This window comes from Mchenga conophoros, linkage group LG9, assembly GCF_057382185.1.
Source record: "Mchenga conophoros isolate Kocher_MC1m ecotype Shallow Benthic linkage group LG9, M_conophoros_male_GT1.1, whole genome shotgun sequence".
NCBI classification, from domain to species: domain Eukaryota; kingdom Metazoa; phylum Chordata; class Actinopteri; order Cichliformes; family Cichlidae; genus Mchenga; species Mchenga conophoros.
In genome coordinates this window covers 10,741,084-10,757,330 of record NC_140534.1, presented here as the reverse complement: position 1 = coordinate 10,757,330, position 16,247 = coordinate 10,741,084, and the positions used below count along the sequence as shown (strand labels likewise).

The 16,247-nt window shown below is 42.2% G+C and overlaps 1 protein-coding gene across 1 annotated transcript in view; it reads right to left on the bottom strand.

Moving 5' to 3' along the window:
- Window positions 1–366: 366 nt before the first annotated feature.
- The window catches only part of LOC146566783 (DIS3-like exonuclease 1), a 30,422-nt gene continuing 14,541 nt past the window's right edge, over window positions 367–16,247 (bottom strand). Inside the window, exons 9-17 of the mRNA XM_085286449.1 lie at window positions 11,187–11,434; window positions 9,075–9,167; window positions 8,704–8,992; window positions 6,036–6,271; window positions 4,697–4,851; window positions 4,343–4,521; window positions 4,107–4,252; window positions 3,272–3,443; window positions 367–1,705 (exon numbers count right to left, since the gene is read on the bottom strand). Of these exons, the coding sequence (XP_085142575.1) occupies window positions 1,388–1,705; window positions 3,272–3,443; window positions 4,107–4,252; window positions 4,343–4,521; window positions 4,697–4,851; window positions 6,036–6,271; window positions 8,704–8,992; window positions 9,075–9,167; window positions 11,187–11,434 (1,836 nt within the window). The 3' untranslated portion in view covers window positions 367–1,387. The remainder of the gene's footprint in view (window positions 1,706–3,271; window positions 3,444–4,106; window positions 4,253–4,342; window positions 4,522–4,696; window positions 4,852–6,035; window positions 6,272–8,703; window positions 8,993–9,074; window positions 9,168–11,186; window positions 11,435–16,247) is intronic.

Below are 16,247 nucleotides of genomic sequence, written 5' to 3'. Positions count from 1 at the left end.
TTGAGCACATGTTCCTACTGTGACGTCAGCTTTGGGTTAGCAAAGACATTTATAATCAATGGAAATAAATGTTTTTCTTATTTTTAAAAGTCCAAATCCTAAACGTATTTACCATGTGTTGGTATCTGTTACAGAAAAATATTTGAACTGATCCACAGTTCCTGCTCTGATGCATCTTCTTTCTCCAGTTTCACTACTGGCAGAATTTTGGTTGCAAACATGTTTCTATAAAAGGCCTCTGTGTGTGTGTAGTATGTGAGCTGTCAACTGACCATCACCCTCTTCCAAGCATTAAGTGCTCGTTCAATTATGAACAGTTCTTTCTTAAGCTACTGCAGGGACATGAAACGCAACACGATGAAGTGGCTCCATCTGCGCTAATGAAAACACCATTTTTAATTACAGGCCACTGCACACATATTGAAATAGTTATGTACAGTTCATATTTCTGTTGGTAGTTCTAGAAAACAATCTTAAAATCCACAAACCAAAAAACGCTTCTGATTATTTACCAGTTCAAACAATAAAAATGTCCTTGGTGTTGGTGTCTTCTATACAGGCTCTTGATATACAAACTATAAGATAAATACATCCTAGTTTTATACATCACTTCCAACACAACCAACCTCAGGTGTGTTCATTACTCTACGGGTTTATTTTAAAGTCTGCTAATGAGTGACATGAAGTTTTATCAGTCCGGTGACCTGTCCAGGGCGTATCCTGCCTCTCACCCTATGACAGCTGGGACAGATTCCAGGACGTGCAGAAGAAAATGGACGAGTGGACGTTTTATCATCTCCAGAACAATACTCGTGCTGGGTTTTGTATGAAGTGGTCACAGGTAGTACAATATGTGTGAACTCACCAAAAATGGTTCTATAACACAAGACATTTAATTTACACAAGACATTGATCCCACCAGTGAGATATTGAGATCACTGGTGCTGAGAGAAAAGCCTTTTGTTACCAGACTTCTTTAACCTGCTGCAGTTGACTAGTTTCCTGCAGGATTGAACCACATTTGCAGTGAGTACTAGGTCTTGTCAAAGTAACTGCTGACACTTCACTGGCATTAACACGTTCCCTATCCTCCTTACAACTAAGTTTAACTTGATGTGATTTTAAAAACTAACTTTTACAAAACGTATCCACTGATTCGGTTTGACTCTGGTTTCTAAAAAGATGGCGGGACATGTTTTTACTTAATATTGTGTTTGCTTTCCTGTGACTTCACACACTCGTGTGGTTTGTCCACACACAATCTGGAGCTACAAGAATGACCTGGATGACTCAGCACGAGTGATCTTCAATGATCACCGTTCTGTTAGCGCACAGCGTGCAGTTCTCACAAGTGTCTGCTTGGAGGTAAAGCTGGGCTACAGCGTTTCTATGCTGTTGTTGCCGGGAGGCGTGAAGCCCTTTCCAGATCCATCAGAGCCAACTCTCTGATTTCTTCCAGAATAGAGTACAGACTGGGAGTTTTGCTCTGACGAAACTCTCTTTCCTCTTTGGAGAGTTTGGGGCGCCGGGCTGTCTTCTCCTGAGCCAGCGCCTCTTCATTCTGACGCACCACCTCTTTGACCAGCTGACTGCGGCCCTGAGGGCTGGGCTGCTGGGACTTGGCACTGTGGTGAGGCTTGTTGCTGATGACCTCGAGGTTTAGACGGTCAGCGTGGCAAGTTGAAGAGTGGACAGAAATACGAACCTGAAGAGAGCAGAGAACGTAAGTCACAGTATTCCTCAGTTCGATCACTACACAGTAATGGCACCTACTGAAAATAGTCTAATGGAATGCTATGCAAAGACAGGCCCACTTAAGGTTTGTGACGTAATATATAACAGCAGTCCTCTCAGCACTGTGCGCAGCGTCACAGCTAAGTAGACAGTGGTGTAGAGTGGAGAAGTTTCCGACTGTGCCACAATTTTGTTCATAAATAGGATAAATTGGATACGTATGTTACACACACGTATCCAATGTAACAAACGTTCATCCATCCGTACACGAACTTTCTTTACTGTGCTTTCTAACATTCACACGACGTGGAGACTGGAGCAGAGGGGGAGAAAAACATTCATTAACACTGTGACCTCGGTCAAGTGTCACAGTGAGGTTGTTGTTTTGTTGATTTGTTTGTTGAATATCATCATCATCTCTTTGTTTGATATGATCATAGCTTGACAGCAGTCAATGCTGTGGTGGACAACTTGTGTTTGGGCTAATGTTTCTTTCTATCTTGTTTTGGCCACATGTGTCATCCATCATCATCCATCAGTAAGCTATGTTGTTAGCATTGCCTTTGCCCTTTGACATTTATGACCCCAGGATAAGTCCATGAAAGAAAGAAAAGATGTTGATAACAGTGGAAGCAGCAGTACTCTGTCACTTTTTCATGTCTTAAAGCCAAAGATGTGAGAATAACACACCGTTACTTCAGTTTCTTTTTGTTAGCTAACCTTAGGGTAATGTTTCCTGCTCTTTTTGCTTAAATCACATGCACTTATTCCTCACAATCATCGTGTGTAACATGCCTGAACTTAATATAACTTGACGCCAGTGATGGGCAGCAACGCATAATTAGATTACTTTTTTCAAGTAACGAGTAAAGTAAGGGATTACTGTTGCAAAAAAGGTAATTAGATTACTGTTACTGTCCCGTAAACACGCTGCTCTACTGTGTTACTAAACCGTGAGTTTGTTTGCAAGAGTGTCTCATGACAATGACATAAGTGCATGCGACGTTTGTGGTAACAAACGTGTGCAGAGCAACAATGGATCATTTATCGAGTGCGAGAGAGAGAGTGCGACCGTGCAGCGTTTAAAGGCGTTTATGTGAAAACAATTACCGCCCACTGTCATTTTTTATCTCCCTTTACAAAAAGGTTTGTGTAGAAACGCCACAAACTGGAAGCATTACATTTCTTGTCTTGGAGGAGAGCCTCCCCCCCCACACTTATGTTTTTGTTTTCATATAATATTTAAAAACAATAAACTGAATAACTTTAAATGATTTATTTTCAGGAATCATTTTCGTCTCATTCATCTTACTGACGTTTTGTTACCTTGAGATTAGCTAACAAAGCAGCAACCACACAACACTTTATCACAACAAGATCATAAAACGTCTCTTAATGTTGGACCACAAAAGATCCAGTAGTCGTATGAACCTGTGATTCATATACACTCATGCATATATATTTGGAATCGTCGCCTTTAGGCGCTGCATTGCTGGAAACCTTCTAAAATGATTGATTAGCGTTTTCTGTGACTTACGGTGATGTGGTCAAACAGTTTGAAGGTGGAGGTGCCACAGCTGGAGGTGGTGGTAATGCGGTCCGGGTATTTTCGCACAGTGCCACCCTGCCAATCACAGCTGCCGTCCTGTCCCGCTACCACCACCAGGCCCTCTTTGTTCTTCAGATACACAGGCCCCCTCACACCATACCTGTGAACAACATGGCTGTGGTCAGAGGCAGCCTTACTTACTCAGTGATATTACTCAACCTGCTTTGCGCCCTGTGATTTTAATCATTACATGGATTCTACAGCCTTCTCAAAATGACCACAGGTTACATTTTAATAAACTGTTAATATTGCATATCCCTGTAACACCACAAGCATGGAGAACACTGATGTTATTAAATTACACTTTCCTTGCAATAAACAAGCAGCAACCTCCAGAGGTTAGCTAAGCTAACGTAGAAGTGCCACAAACACAAGGCTGGCTCCAAAGCACCGTCCCTCCCCACAGACTCAACTTCAGCAATGCAATTAACTTATTTAAAGCCTGGTAGAGAAAAGATTCGGGGTTTTAGCCGATTTTCCCTGCTCACAATAAATGTTTAAGGAATTAGTTTAGTAAATTTATACAATTTAAAACTCATTTTGAGGTTTTTTAAGAGAAAATAAAACTAGCGTGTATACTGTTAAATATACATTGATTAGCGTGCAATTACATCTTCCAACAAATTCATTCATTGTCATAAACTTTGAATTCGTCTATTAAAAATACACGAGTGGTTGGCCGTCTGTGAGCTGCTGTACAGCTCCATTAAACAAAGGAAAAGAAGAAGACTGCAGAACAAAACACAGGACTGAAGGTTCTTACTCTGGGATAAACACCAAGACACCGTTGTCTCGAATGGAGTAGACAACAGCGTCAGCCACACAGCACGGGTCTGTCTGAGGGTCTCGTTCTCTGAAAAACAGACACTGAAACAGTGCTGTGGATCGCATTTGGGCTGCCTGTGCTGCCTGCAAATGAAACACAGACGTCAGCACAGCTTCTGTTAATAGAGTAAGAGGTGAATCATTGAAAAACACAAACAATAAAACACCCCTGACCCTGTTCTTGCTGTTGACATGGTGAGCCATTTCCTCCACTTCTTTGTTACTGGCTGGTGCTTTACCAGATACAACGCCCCTCTGCATGTGCAGGGCTGCGGTAAGAAGGCGGTGCACGACAATGTCTGCGTACCGACGGATGGGTGAGGTAAAGTGTGTGTAGCGATCCAGAGCCAGACCTACGACAACGAAGCAAATATCAGCACGTTAGCCTTCTTTCTAGTTCTCAGTCGAATAATTCTTCACAAACAACAGACGTTGGACAAGTGTGTGCAGACGTGTGATGGATGGACTGACCCACAGTCACACTGAAACTCTAGTGCAGCCAATAAAAGCTGTGCAGCGGTATCGTACCATAATGGTAGTATTGGTCTTGAGGATGAGCACCAGTGGAGAAGTACAGAGCCTGTGACATAGCAGTGGTGGCCATCATTCTGAACAACCTGTTCACCAAGGGGTCCTGTGGGTCCACAGCTCGGTCCAGTGAGGCAGCTAAAGCCTTGTTGGACCTGAAGGAACAGAGCCAGAAACCAGGGATGAGTGAGGCCTCTCATCTCAGCAGTCAGTGACACAAAGCTACTTGCATCACCATGTCTCTTGTCCTGGGACCGGTTCTGCTGTTGGTTTAACCCCCCCCCCCCCACAATCCTCCAACCGCACATTCATATTTTGTTTTCAAACTCCATTGCAGTTCATTCCACGCCTCAGATCCTCAGACCTTTTGTAAACAGTTAAACAAATAAAAGTTAACTGTAATAGATTACAGGTTGTAATTAAATAAATCACTGCCTCTTTTAAAAAACAGAAAAACAAACCATCTTTAATTATTTGAGTTGTTTGTTTTGTTCCCGTGTGAGAATATTCAACACTGCTCTCTGTGCAAAACGGGTTTAAAAGCATAAACAGCTGTGGGATCCTGTTTGTCCGGGATTTGAACCGGGGAACAAACTGCGGCAGGATCAGCGTTGTGCCGAGGTCGGCATCGCCGACAGCATGTGTTCCCCCTGCGTGGCGAGCGTTCGCTGGGCACGGAGTGTGGATCCAGGTTACGCCGCCTCCATTACAAACAGTCAGACGTGGAAGTAGTGATGTTTTAGTTTTGTAAAAAAGTGAAACCTGAGTGTCGTTACATTACCATTCAGTTTAAGGGTTACAACAGAAAATGAAATATTTATTGTCCTCTCGTGGTATCAGACGGGATTATTTTAACAAACGAAGGACATTTTGCCTGATAATTATATTTATCCTGTAACTTTACTGTGTAAAGAGCTAAAACCTCCAAAGTTTCAGGAGTAGTTAGTCGTTATAAGAAGTGTTTGTGAACTGAAAATCAAGAATGTGGGATCCTGTTTGTCCGTGATTTGGACAGCCCAGCGTGTGCTCCCGACGCAGGGGAAACTAATTCTGTCGGGGAGACCGACCTTGCCACGACAGCTGTTGTGAAGCTGAAGCCAAAGGCAAGATATGCTTCATCATATGTTCTAGTCTTTGGTTTGGAAGCATATTTGGCTTCAACCTCAACCTGAGCTGAAGGAACATGTCTTCTTCTTGTCTGACTGCTCATGTGACACCTGAGTGTGTCCCCGTGTTATCAAACATTTCAGGTTCACACACTTGTGTGTCTGAACATGATGTGCGTTGGACTACAATATGCATTTCCTCAGTTTCTATACTGAACAGTCAAAAACATTACCTGGTGTCAATGGTGAAACCTTTGGCCTTTGCAGTGTCCACCAGCTGGTTGAATAGCTCCTGTTGTGGTGGTGGGTGACACCTTAGAAGGGCCTGGTTGGGGAAAGCTTCCTGGATCTTGCGGGCCACCCAGTGGTTGGCGTAAATCATGCACTCTGCCACGGTCTCATGGACCTCCAGGGGCTGACGAGGGACCAGGGCCGTAATGTTCCTCTCCTCATCCAGCTGGGCACCCACCTGAAAAGGGAAAATGCTTCTAACGTGACTTCAATGAAAAAGAATATGAAAATGCATCAGTGGGCCACATTTTACTACAGTTTACTTTAACTCAGTTGAACATGCACCATTCCACCGGAACAAATGCTGCACGGAGAACCAAATGTGAATGAATCTCAACCTGAAAACAGTCTACTGTCTTTCCTACGTTCAGCTCTCTATCATACCAGTAAGAACACATATCCCTAACAGGCACACAGCTCTGCTCATGGGCACAGAAACTCCACCGATCTGCTGTTCATGCTTTTTGTTTATAGTGGACAGCCAATCAGAGTTTAAGTTAGCTCAAAGGAAATGTGCCTTAAAGAGAGAACAAAACTTTTCTCAGACTAAGGATGAACTGAGGGGACCCAAAGCACTTCAGCAGGAACCAAAAGAAGCCAGAAAGTTTGGATTTGAACACAGTTTTGGCCGTTTTATATAATAGATCAAGATGAAACATCTGTTGTCCTTATCCTTCAGGACAACAGATGTTTCACCAGCGGTCAATAATCCAGCTTTGTCAAGATAAGAACTTGATTTTTGGGTGGCAGCTCAATCATTAAACACACTTTTAGAAATATATTGGTTTTTCCACTATCCCAGAAGCAACCCGAGAGAATCATTTTTACTTCATATCAATATTCTGTGTACGTACAGCCATAACAGGAATGCAATAACTGAATAATAAATAAATCCAAGACATCCTATTAGAGAGCATCTTATAGAACAACAGGAATTGTCCATATGAGGTTTTAACAGATGGCCGACCAGCCGCTGTAGATAAATGGCTGTGATCTAATGTGAAAACTGTCAGTGGTTTCACAGTGGAGTGCTTGGTTTCTTTATTCCAATATTCTCACTGAAATGACTTTCTGATAAAATGTTTTCTGCTGAGGAACGTGTTCTGCTTAGACGCCTGATTTTAAAAATAACGTCTCTATTAGACCGTACTATAATTTATTATCGATGAAAAGAAATATATGGTATCCATCTGTAATTCTGTAAATAACACAGCAAAAAACCAAACTAAACATAAAGACCTGGAAGACTCCTGCGTCTAAATTCATTCAGTTATTGTACTGAGTCCTGAACATGTTAGAAATATGGTATCTAAGCAGATTCTTACTCTGGATGGCATTACCTTGGCCTCCAGTAACGCTGTGAGGAACCTTGGAGTCATGTTTGACCAGGACATGTCCTTCAATGCACATATTAAACAAATATGTAAGACTGCGTTCTTCCATTTGTGCAACATCTCTAAAGTTAGAAATATCCTGTCTCAGAGTGACGCTGAAAAACTAGTTCATGCATTTATTACTTCCAGGCTGGACGACTGTAATTCATTATTATCAGGATGTCCAAAAAACTCGCTGAAAAGCCTTCAGCTGATCCAAAATGCTGCAGCAAGAGTCCTGACAGGGACTAGAAAGAGAGAGCAGATTCCCTTCATTGGCTTCCTGTTAAATCCAGAATTCAAAATCCTGCTCCTCACATACAAGGTCTTAAATAATCAGGCCCCATCTTATCTTAATGACCTTGTAGTACCATATCACCCTATTAGAGCACTTCGCTCTCGCTCTGCAGGCCTACTTGTTGTTCCTAGAGTATTTAAAAGTAGAATGGGAGGCAGAGCCTCCAGTTTTCAGGCCCCTCTTCTGTGGAACCAGCTTCCAGTTTGGATTCAGGAGACAGACACTATCTCTACTTTTAAGATTAGGCTTCAAACTTTCCTTTTTGCTAAAGCATATAGTTAGGGCTGGACCAGGTGACCCTGAATCCTCCCTTAGTTATGCTGCAATAGACCGTGGCAGCTGGGGGATTCTCATGATGACGCCGAACATCATCATCACCTCTTTGTCATCATTATCACTGACTACATGTTTATAGACCAATCTCCATTTAATCATTAGTTATCATTAATCCCTGGCCCTTTTCCACAGGTGTCTTTTGACCTGATTTCCTCCCCTCGGCTGTATGAAGTGTTTCGGGGTGACTGATACTGAATTTTCTAACCATGATGTCATCTGACAAAATGACCAAACACAGAGGTTAAGTCAAACTTTCACTTAGACAGAAGCTTAGAAGGGAGAATCTTCTGCAGCTGAAATGTGCGAGAAAGATAGTGGTTCCAGTTTTTAATGTGCAGAATGGATTTCTCTCCACTGAAGCTATGTGCACGGTTTACTTTGTTTGATTCACTTCAGATTCATTGAATCATTTTGTGTCGTATGTTAGACGTCAGTAGTGACGATGTGTTAGGGTTAGACACTCAGCTATAACATGCTTACGCTTTCAATTAAGAACATGAACCTTAAATGTTTGCAGTCTTTATTTATATAGTCTTACTGTTAAGTACACACATTACCAAAACACACAAAATACTCTATGAAGATACAAGAAACCAATCATACCTCCACTCCTTCCAGCTCCAGCGCTCCTCCTCTGTCCCTCTTTGCCCGAAGATGTCTGGCTACATGTGTGAGCATCTCAAGTGCCTCAGTGAGTTGAGCTAGCTTAGAACCCTTTTCCTGAGGACCCAGGTTGGCCAGTTCCGCTACCTCAACCTGTTCTCCGTTGAGGAGCGCCTGAGCCAGCTCGTAGTGGAGCTGATAGGAGGAGCGGATGAGTGTACGACCATACCAGACCTCTTGGACTTCAAGGGATTCTGCGTCAAGCTCCCAAAGCACGCTCATTGCATACCTGAATTTGAAAGTGTCAGTTACACAACTAGCATGCATTTTAAGCATATGAAAATGAAACGTGTGATGGGAAGTCTACTAACCTGTCAGCACCTCCCAGCAGTGAGCAAAGGTCTGCGCTGAGAATAGCAGGCAGCATGTCGTACCTGCGGTCTGCCAGGTAGTAGGTTGTAGCCCTTAAGAAGTGACATAATAAATATAAAAAGGCAATGAGATCAAAGCAGCAGCTTTATCATCTTCTTTCTAATCAAAAGTGAGACATAATTTGAAAATAAGTACTAAATATTCAGAGTTTGTTCCACCTTTGTCATTTTCATCCTTCTGTTTATTAATAAGTCAGGAAGGATGAAATAAATAAGCAAAATGTTTTTCTTATGATTTAATAAATATTCCCCATTTTCTGAAATAGAATTTAAGGCTTCAAACCACAATCATGAGATTTTAATTTACTTCTTTAAAGTGTGGAGGCGAGCTGGACAGGTGGGTGATCTGCACGCTGCTTTGTGGACAGCTATGAAATGTAAAATGGAATTTTAGAGTAAGTCAGAGAGAAAGCAGAGGACCAAAACTACATTAAAAATCACAACATAAAAAATATATAGTAAGATTTCAGTATTATTTTATAAGTGCACGTTGTTAACAGTCTACACGGAGTTTCTCTCCTCACTCGGCTCTCAATCATCTTCTGTACATGCTGCTGCTGCTGCTGCTGCTGCCTTTAAAAAACGACATGCACTTCATGGACCTTCTTACTAATTTATCTGCAGACTACACTTTATCAGATACATTTTATTAGCACTGGGTTAGACACTTCTGCCTTCTGAACACTCCTTTCTTCACTTCCAAGACTCAACAAGGTGCTGAAAGAATTCCGTAGAGATTTTGGATTATAGCGAGATTACACCGAGATGACAGCAGAATGCATTTGCTGCAGATTTGTCGGCCGTTCAGCTGTGACACAAATTTTTTTGGGCTGCTTCCCTGTCACATGGTGTCATCGCTGCATGTTCCCAGGAAGGAAAATTTGTGGAGATCAAGTGCAAGCATTACTTTTGCAGCCCCGACCTTCACTTCATTTACTGCAGATATTTTAAACTCAGTTTTATTCATTTGTACAATACAGCACAAAATAAATAAATAAATCAGAACATGTGCATATATCTGGACATAAACACAGATGAATATCTTCTTGTTCTATTACTGTGGTTCAACTGTCTTGTATCATCATCCTCTTTATTAATAAGATGCACTGAAAGCCAATTATAGACAAACCATTAACATCAGGTACTCAAGGTCACATGCCATCATGTGACCTCCGGTGTTTTCCTGACACCCGTAACTGTACAAAGGGGATCTGAAAACAAATGATGTGTGACACACTGTTCTTTACTTCTACCACTCAGTAGAATAAAACTAATTTAGTTGGAAGCGGACTCATTTTTCCTTTTTTTGCTGCATGACCTTCTGGTTGAATGTTGTGTACAAGTATGGCTGCCATGTCCCGTAGTAATATATGTTTATGAAGGCCACAGTGAAAATCACTCAGGCTTTCCCACAGCGGAAACATTCCCCTGTCCTGTTAATGGCATCGTACTCAAAATGAGCACAAGTTCTTCGTAACAACATGGACCACTGTGTTCTGTGTGTAGCAGTTCTCTACTGTGAGAACCCCAACCACCTTTTAGCACGACCAGCATTCGTCCATTCGCACACATATTCATACAGCGCGTTAGTCTATACCTTTAAGCATTTTCTCTCACATGCACACTCACACTAACGGATGCATCCAGGGAAATTTGGGGGTTAAGTATTTTGTGCAAGGTGACTTTAACATGAAGCCCGAAGGCATCAGGGATTGAACCAACAATGTGCTGACCATTGGTTCAATTCCTGGTGCCAGTGATACTTTCAAAGCCATCATGGACCCTGTGAAGTCCTTCTACATGTGATTAAATGATAGACATTTAAGGCTTAATGCTTCACATCAGACACGAGCCTTATTTAAGGTGGCCCTCTGTGTTATTTATAATTGCGCTACAAGGCATGCTGCTGATGCAACATTAATTCAGGCAACAACTTTCTTGCCTCTTTGTACTTCTGAAAGTTCCTCTGAACACTTATGCAAGATGCTGTAATTTTCTTTTATCCTTTTATATCCCACCTACTCTACCCAACCACTCCAACCAGTTCCTCACCTTGAACGTGCCTCCAAGTCTGTGAGCGAACCCTCTTTGACAAAGTGAGTGACATCAGCAATGTGAACTCCCAGCTCCAGCCTTCTGTTGGGGAGCTTGTGTACAGACAGCGTGTCGTCTACATCTTCACAGCCGCGTGGATCGATGCTGAACACCAGGCGACTGTCCCTAAGATCCCGCCGCTCTGCCACCTCAGAGGGGTCTACCGTCCACGGCTTCTCCAGAGAGTTGACCGGCATCTCTCTCAGCTGATGGCAGACGGACAGGCACAGCTAAACAGCCGCATAGTCTTTTGAACTTTTCACATTTTGTTATGATTCTATACAAAACATTAATAATAATAATAATAATAATACATTTTATTAAGCGCCTTTCAAAACACTCAAGGACACTTTACACAAAGACAAAGCAAAACAGTGTTTCACTTTCAGTTGCTCCCTTGTCACAAGGGGTCACCACACCTGATAGCTCAGCATCTTTTGATACGGCAGAGTTTTATACCAGATGCCCTTCCAGGCACAACCCTGATTTGTATCTCCGGTTGCAATCGAACCAGTGACATTTTGCCTGCAAGCCAGTGTGTAAACCACTGATGAAAAAAGGAAAGAATGAACTATTCCACATATTTAATGATTCTTTAATATTTTGTTGATTTGATAATAATAATAATAATGGATTGGATTTATATAGCGCTTTCCAAGGCACCCAAAGCGCTTTACAATGCCACTATTCATTCACTCTCACATTCACACACTGGTGGAGGCAGCTACAGTTGTAGCCACAGCTGCCCTGGGGCAGACTGACAGAAGCGAGGCTGCCATATCGCACCATCGGCCCCTCTGGACAACAATAGCTATATTGCAATCTTTAAAACCTTTGGTTACTATGGTAACTCTCTGATAACCAAGCACTCTCTGATGTGACCAATCACAGAAGCTCTACTGCCACCCCCTTTATAACATAAAAAGTTATGAATGATGTTCCAGTCTATGATAGTGGACTCATCTGTGCTTGTCCTTTGTTACAGCCCATTGCAACCCTTACACTCCTTACAGTGGAAATGCAGTTGTCTTCAGGTGTTGCCTAGGTTTAACTGCCGATTGTCTACACCTGGTGAGGTGTGGCTAAAGGCGTTCCTGAAGTGGTCTAGTCCAATCACCTTCTCCAGGCCAATCAGCATTCATGCTGTGTCCTCGGTTATTCTTCCTTGTACACGCCTCATCTCATCACTCATGCTCCATTCAACCATTCCACCACCAGCTTCCAGGCTCTCGGGGCTCCTGCTCTAATCCTTTTCACAGACGGGGTTCTGTTCCGCTGAGATAGGCCATCTGAGTCTAACGGCAAATCACCTGTTTAAATTCTGTTCATCAGTAAATCAATTTCATTCTTTCAAATAACCTCTCCTTATTAAAATATCTGTACTGTATTTAGTGATGAACAATTGTTAAACTCTGGTGTTTGCTCCCATAATTTCCCTTTTATTTTGACGCTCTCTGCTCTTTCCTCTTTCACCTGATCTCTGACTGCGATTGTTTGGAGGTGAAAACCAAACATCACCTGGGTTTCAGAAAACCAGAGTTACCCTGGTAAGCAACCATTCTCTGTATCTCACTATGGGAGATATAATCTACTTCCAGGTTGTAAGTTCTTTATCCTTAACAAGGTATGGAGCAGGGTAAGCCCACACTAAGGACTGAGTGTGCCAGTGAGGATGCAATAATATCAAAAACGCATAACCTAACAAATGTAATAGATGGTCCTCTGGTGAGCTGTGAAGGTCACACTCTCAGTAGCCTTCAACAGCCACACAGACAGATACACTCAACAAAACAGGAACACACAGATGCTTCAATCTATGCAAAGGAGTGCAAGACACAGAAAAGCGCTATATATGGCTACATTTTCAGCAATTTACCGTTTAAAAGTGGGCCCTGCATAAACAGGATGTGGACCAATTGGTGCATTCCCAAAGTAAATGTGATACGAAAGAGTAGCTAAATGCAGTTTAATAAATGGAAAATAATCCTCTCTTATTTAGCTAATCCTGAAGGAAACATAACACATGTGGAACAGAGTTAGGAATGGGTACCGGCAATGTTCCCTCGAAGCTGTGTGTGTGCACAATTGCGCACTACTGGCACGGTCTCTGCGCACAGAAAATCTGCGTTGCGCACAAAAAAAAAAATCTAACCTGAATTGAAATTAAAATCAATACTTTAACAAGTCTGTTTTGCAGTGTTAGTCAGTGACTGGCTGCTCCCGTATGGGATCCAGCCAGTAATGCGATTCACATTCGTATATACGCAGCTAATCAATGTCGTTGACAGGCTCTGACAGCGTCCTTATGTGCCGACACCGGTGTTTTAGCGAGCAAAGCGGCGTGGCGGCGTTTAGTGTGTGTCAGAACAATGAGGCGACTGCTGAGTGTTACAGGTGTTACAGCAGTGACACATCTGCTGCTGTCAGGCCTGCAGGTATCAGGCTGTTGTTCTCCTTCATCTCATAGTTGACAGAAATTATTTTTGGAGTGGCACAAATAATTTGTGTGGCATCAGATTTGATGCAATTTGATGATTGTTCTCTAAATAATTTAAAATGTTTATTTAAAAAAACGCCTTGGCTGCATTTTTAGGTAAACAGCTGCAAAAAACTTTGTTGTTTGCATAACTCAGTTACTTTTTTGAAGAAGTAACTATATAATTAATTACCCAACATTGGTCATTATTTACTGTATTTTGCAGACAGAGTTACAGACTCTCTCCCAGACCACAGACTCATAATACAAGTCAGAGCTTTATGAAAAAAAAACAAAAGAAACTTGTGTTTTCAAAATTGGAGTTCAAGTTATTTTTACTTCCAATAGTGTTAACATGCTACACAGGTCATGAACAAGATTTTTTTGTTTTGTTTTTTTCAATTTTCATTGTAAGTGGGCTAAAATAGTTAATTAAAAGTAGTCTAACATAAATGTAAATGCTGTAATTTTATTATTTTAATAAACCATGTAACTTGCATGGATTCAATGCTGGCGTCACCACAGTGCACACGTCTGCTGTTGCTCACAGTGGTCCAAGGGATCGCTCAGGGAGTTTCTGTGTTCGCTCAGACACATGAAAAATTAGAGGGAACATTGGGTGCGGGTATACCGGATACGGGTGGCTTTTTTTTTTCTTGAGATGTCATACACTTTGGATTCTAGCCAATCATTTTACGTTTCCGAGGATAGTAGGCGGGTCCAGGTACGTATGTTCTTTGAGAGCAGAGCTACAGATTAAATGTCCAAGGCAAAGCGGTCAAAAGTCTGGCTGTACTTCACAGCAAAATATGCAAACTCAGCAGCAACAAGTGCTTTAAGGTGATACTGTGATACTGTGCAAAGGAAGTAACACCTCGAATCCAATGAAACACCTGGCAACGCAATGGCGTTTTTTTAAAAGCAGAGAAATGCATCGTATTTGATAGCTTGCTGTGAGACTTCACACCGAGCACATCTGCTGCGGGTGGGTTGCCTGTTATTGGACCTGGAGTTAGCAACATCCCCCAAAAACCCGAAGAGGAGAGTCCTGGCCCCTAGCCCTGCCAGTGTAGCAGACGGATGATGATGCAGCAGCAACCGTTCTTCTCTGCATGAGGAGCTTAATGTTGTTCGTGTGTAATTTACGTTGAGTAGGCTAACCACGTTATTACATTAATGCATGTAAGGTGAACTAGCAAACACCGTCGTAGTTACATGCGACTGTCTTCTTGTTTGATAGGGCTGCAGAAAAAGCTAACACCGTTATCTTTTTACAAAAAAAACAAACAGCTAAACATGTTTTCCATTATTCACCGGTTCCAAACAAAGTAGGTATGTTGTATCAAAAGAAAAGGCTAACTTGGTTATCATTTTGCAGAAAAAAGAGACTGCTAAAAATAAAAACATAAGAGGTTTTTGGACAAAGTTTGTGTTCTCCATTCTTTAAGCAATTCAATTCAATTTTATTTATATAGCACCAAATCACAACAAAAGTCGCCTCAAGGCGCTTCATAGATACAGAGAAAAACCCAACAATCATATGACCCCCTATGAGCAGCACTTTGGCAACAGTGGGAAGGAAAAACTCCTGTTTAACAGGAAGAAACCTCCAGCAGAACCAGGCTCAGGGAGGGGCGGGGCCATCTGCTGCGACCGGTTGGGGTGAGAGAAGGAAGCAACGGTTAGAGCACCATTTAAGCACCCGCACAGTTTCAAAAGTACCGGTATCGGATAAAACCTAAACGATACCCATCCCTAAACAGAGTATAGATAAGGAATCTCTCAAATACTTCATAAAATGAGCATGTAGAAAGTGATCTAGCATTCTGAATGTTCACAATGACTCTCAGAGAGAGACCTGCTTCATTTTAAATCAGCCACTCGTGTGCCACGCCCAGAGTGCTGACCATTTGGGATGTGGAAGAAAAAAATCACGCCAAGTCAATGTTCAAAGGCAATGGTCATGGCCAGTAGTGGAACAGAAAAGCTAGTTCTGCCATCAATGGCCTGATGGGCCAGTATGGGATCTATAAAAATGAGAGACAGCTACTCCTCCCTCACCCCACTCAGTATCACTGGTATGAGGTTGAGAAGGGGAAAATGCATACAGGTGCCCTTATCAAGCAGGTGGCCAATGTCCTGAAAGAGCTTAGCCAAGTAAGCTGACAGTAGGGTGACCACATTAAGGGTTATTATGGACCGAGCTGTCAACTTGCAAACCTTTTGGTCATATAAGTCTGTGAAGGTTCTCAGTCATCCAGGTCATCGTAGTCTAAGGAGCTTGGAAAGAAAAGCGTCCAAACTTCTATAAGTTCCTTGAAGACGTTTCACCTGTCAGAAGCTTCTTCAGGTCTAGGAGTAACTGGTGGAAAGAAAGGCTGTTGGCTCTTTTAAAGGGACAGTACCTAACCACTGGTACAGATATGTTGATGACACATGGGTCAAAATCAAAACCCAGGAAGTAGAATCCTTCACTGTTTACATCAACGCTGTGGATAAAAACAAAGTTCACCAGGGAAGACACAAAGGATAACAGTATGCCA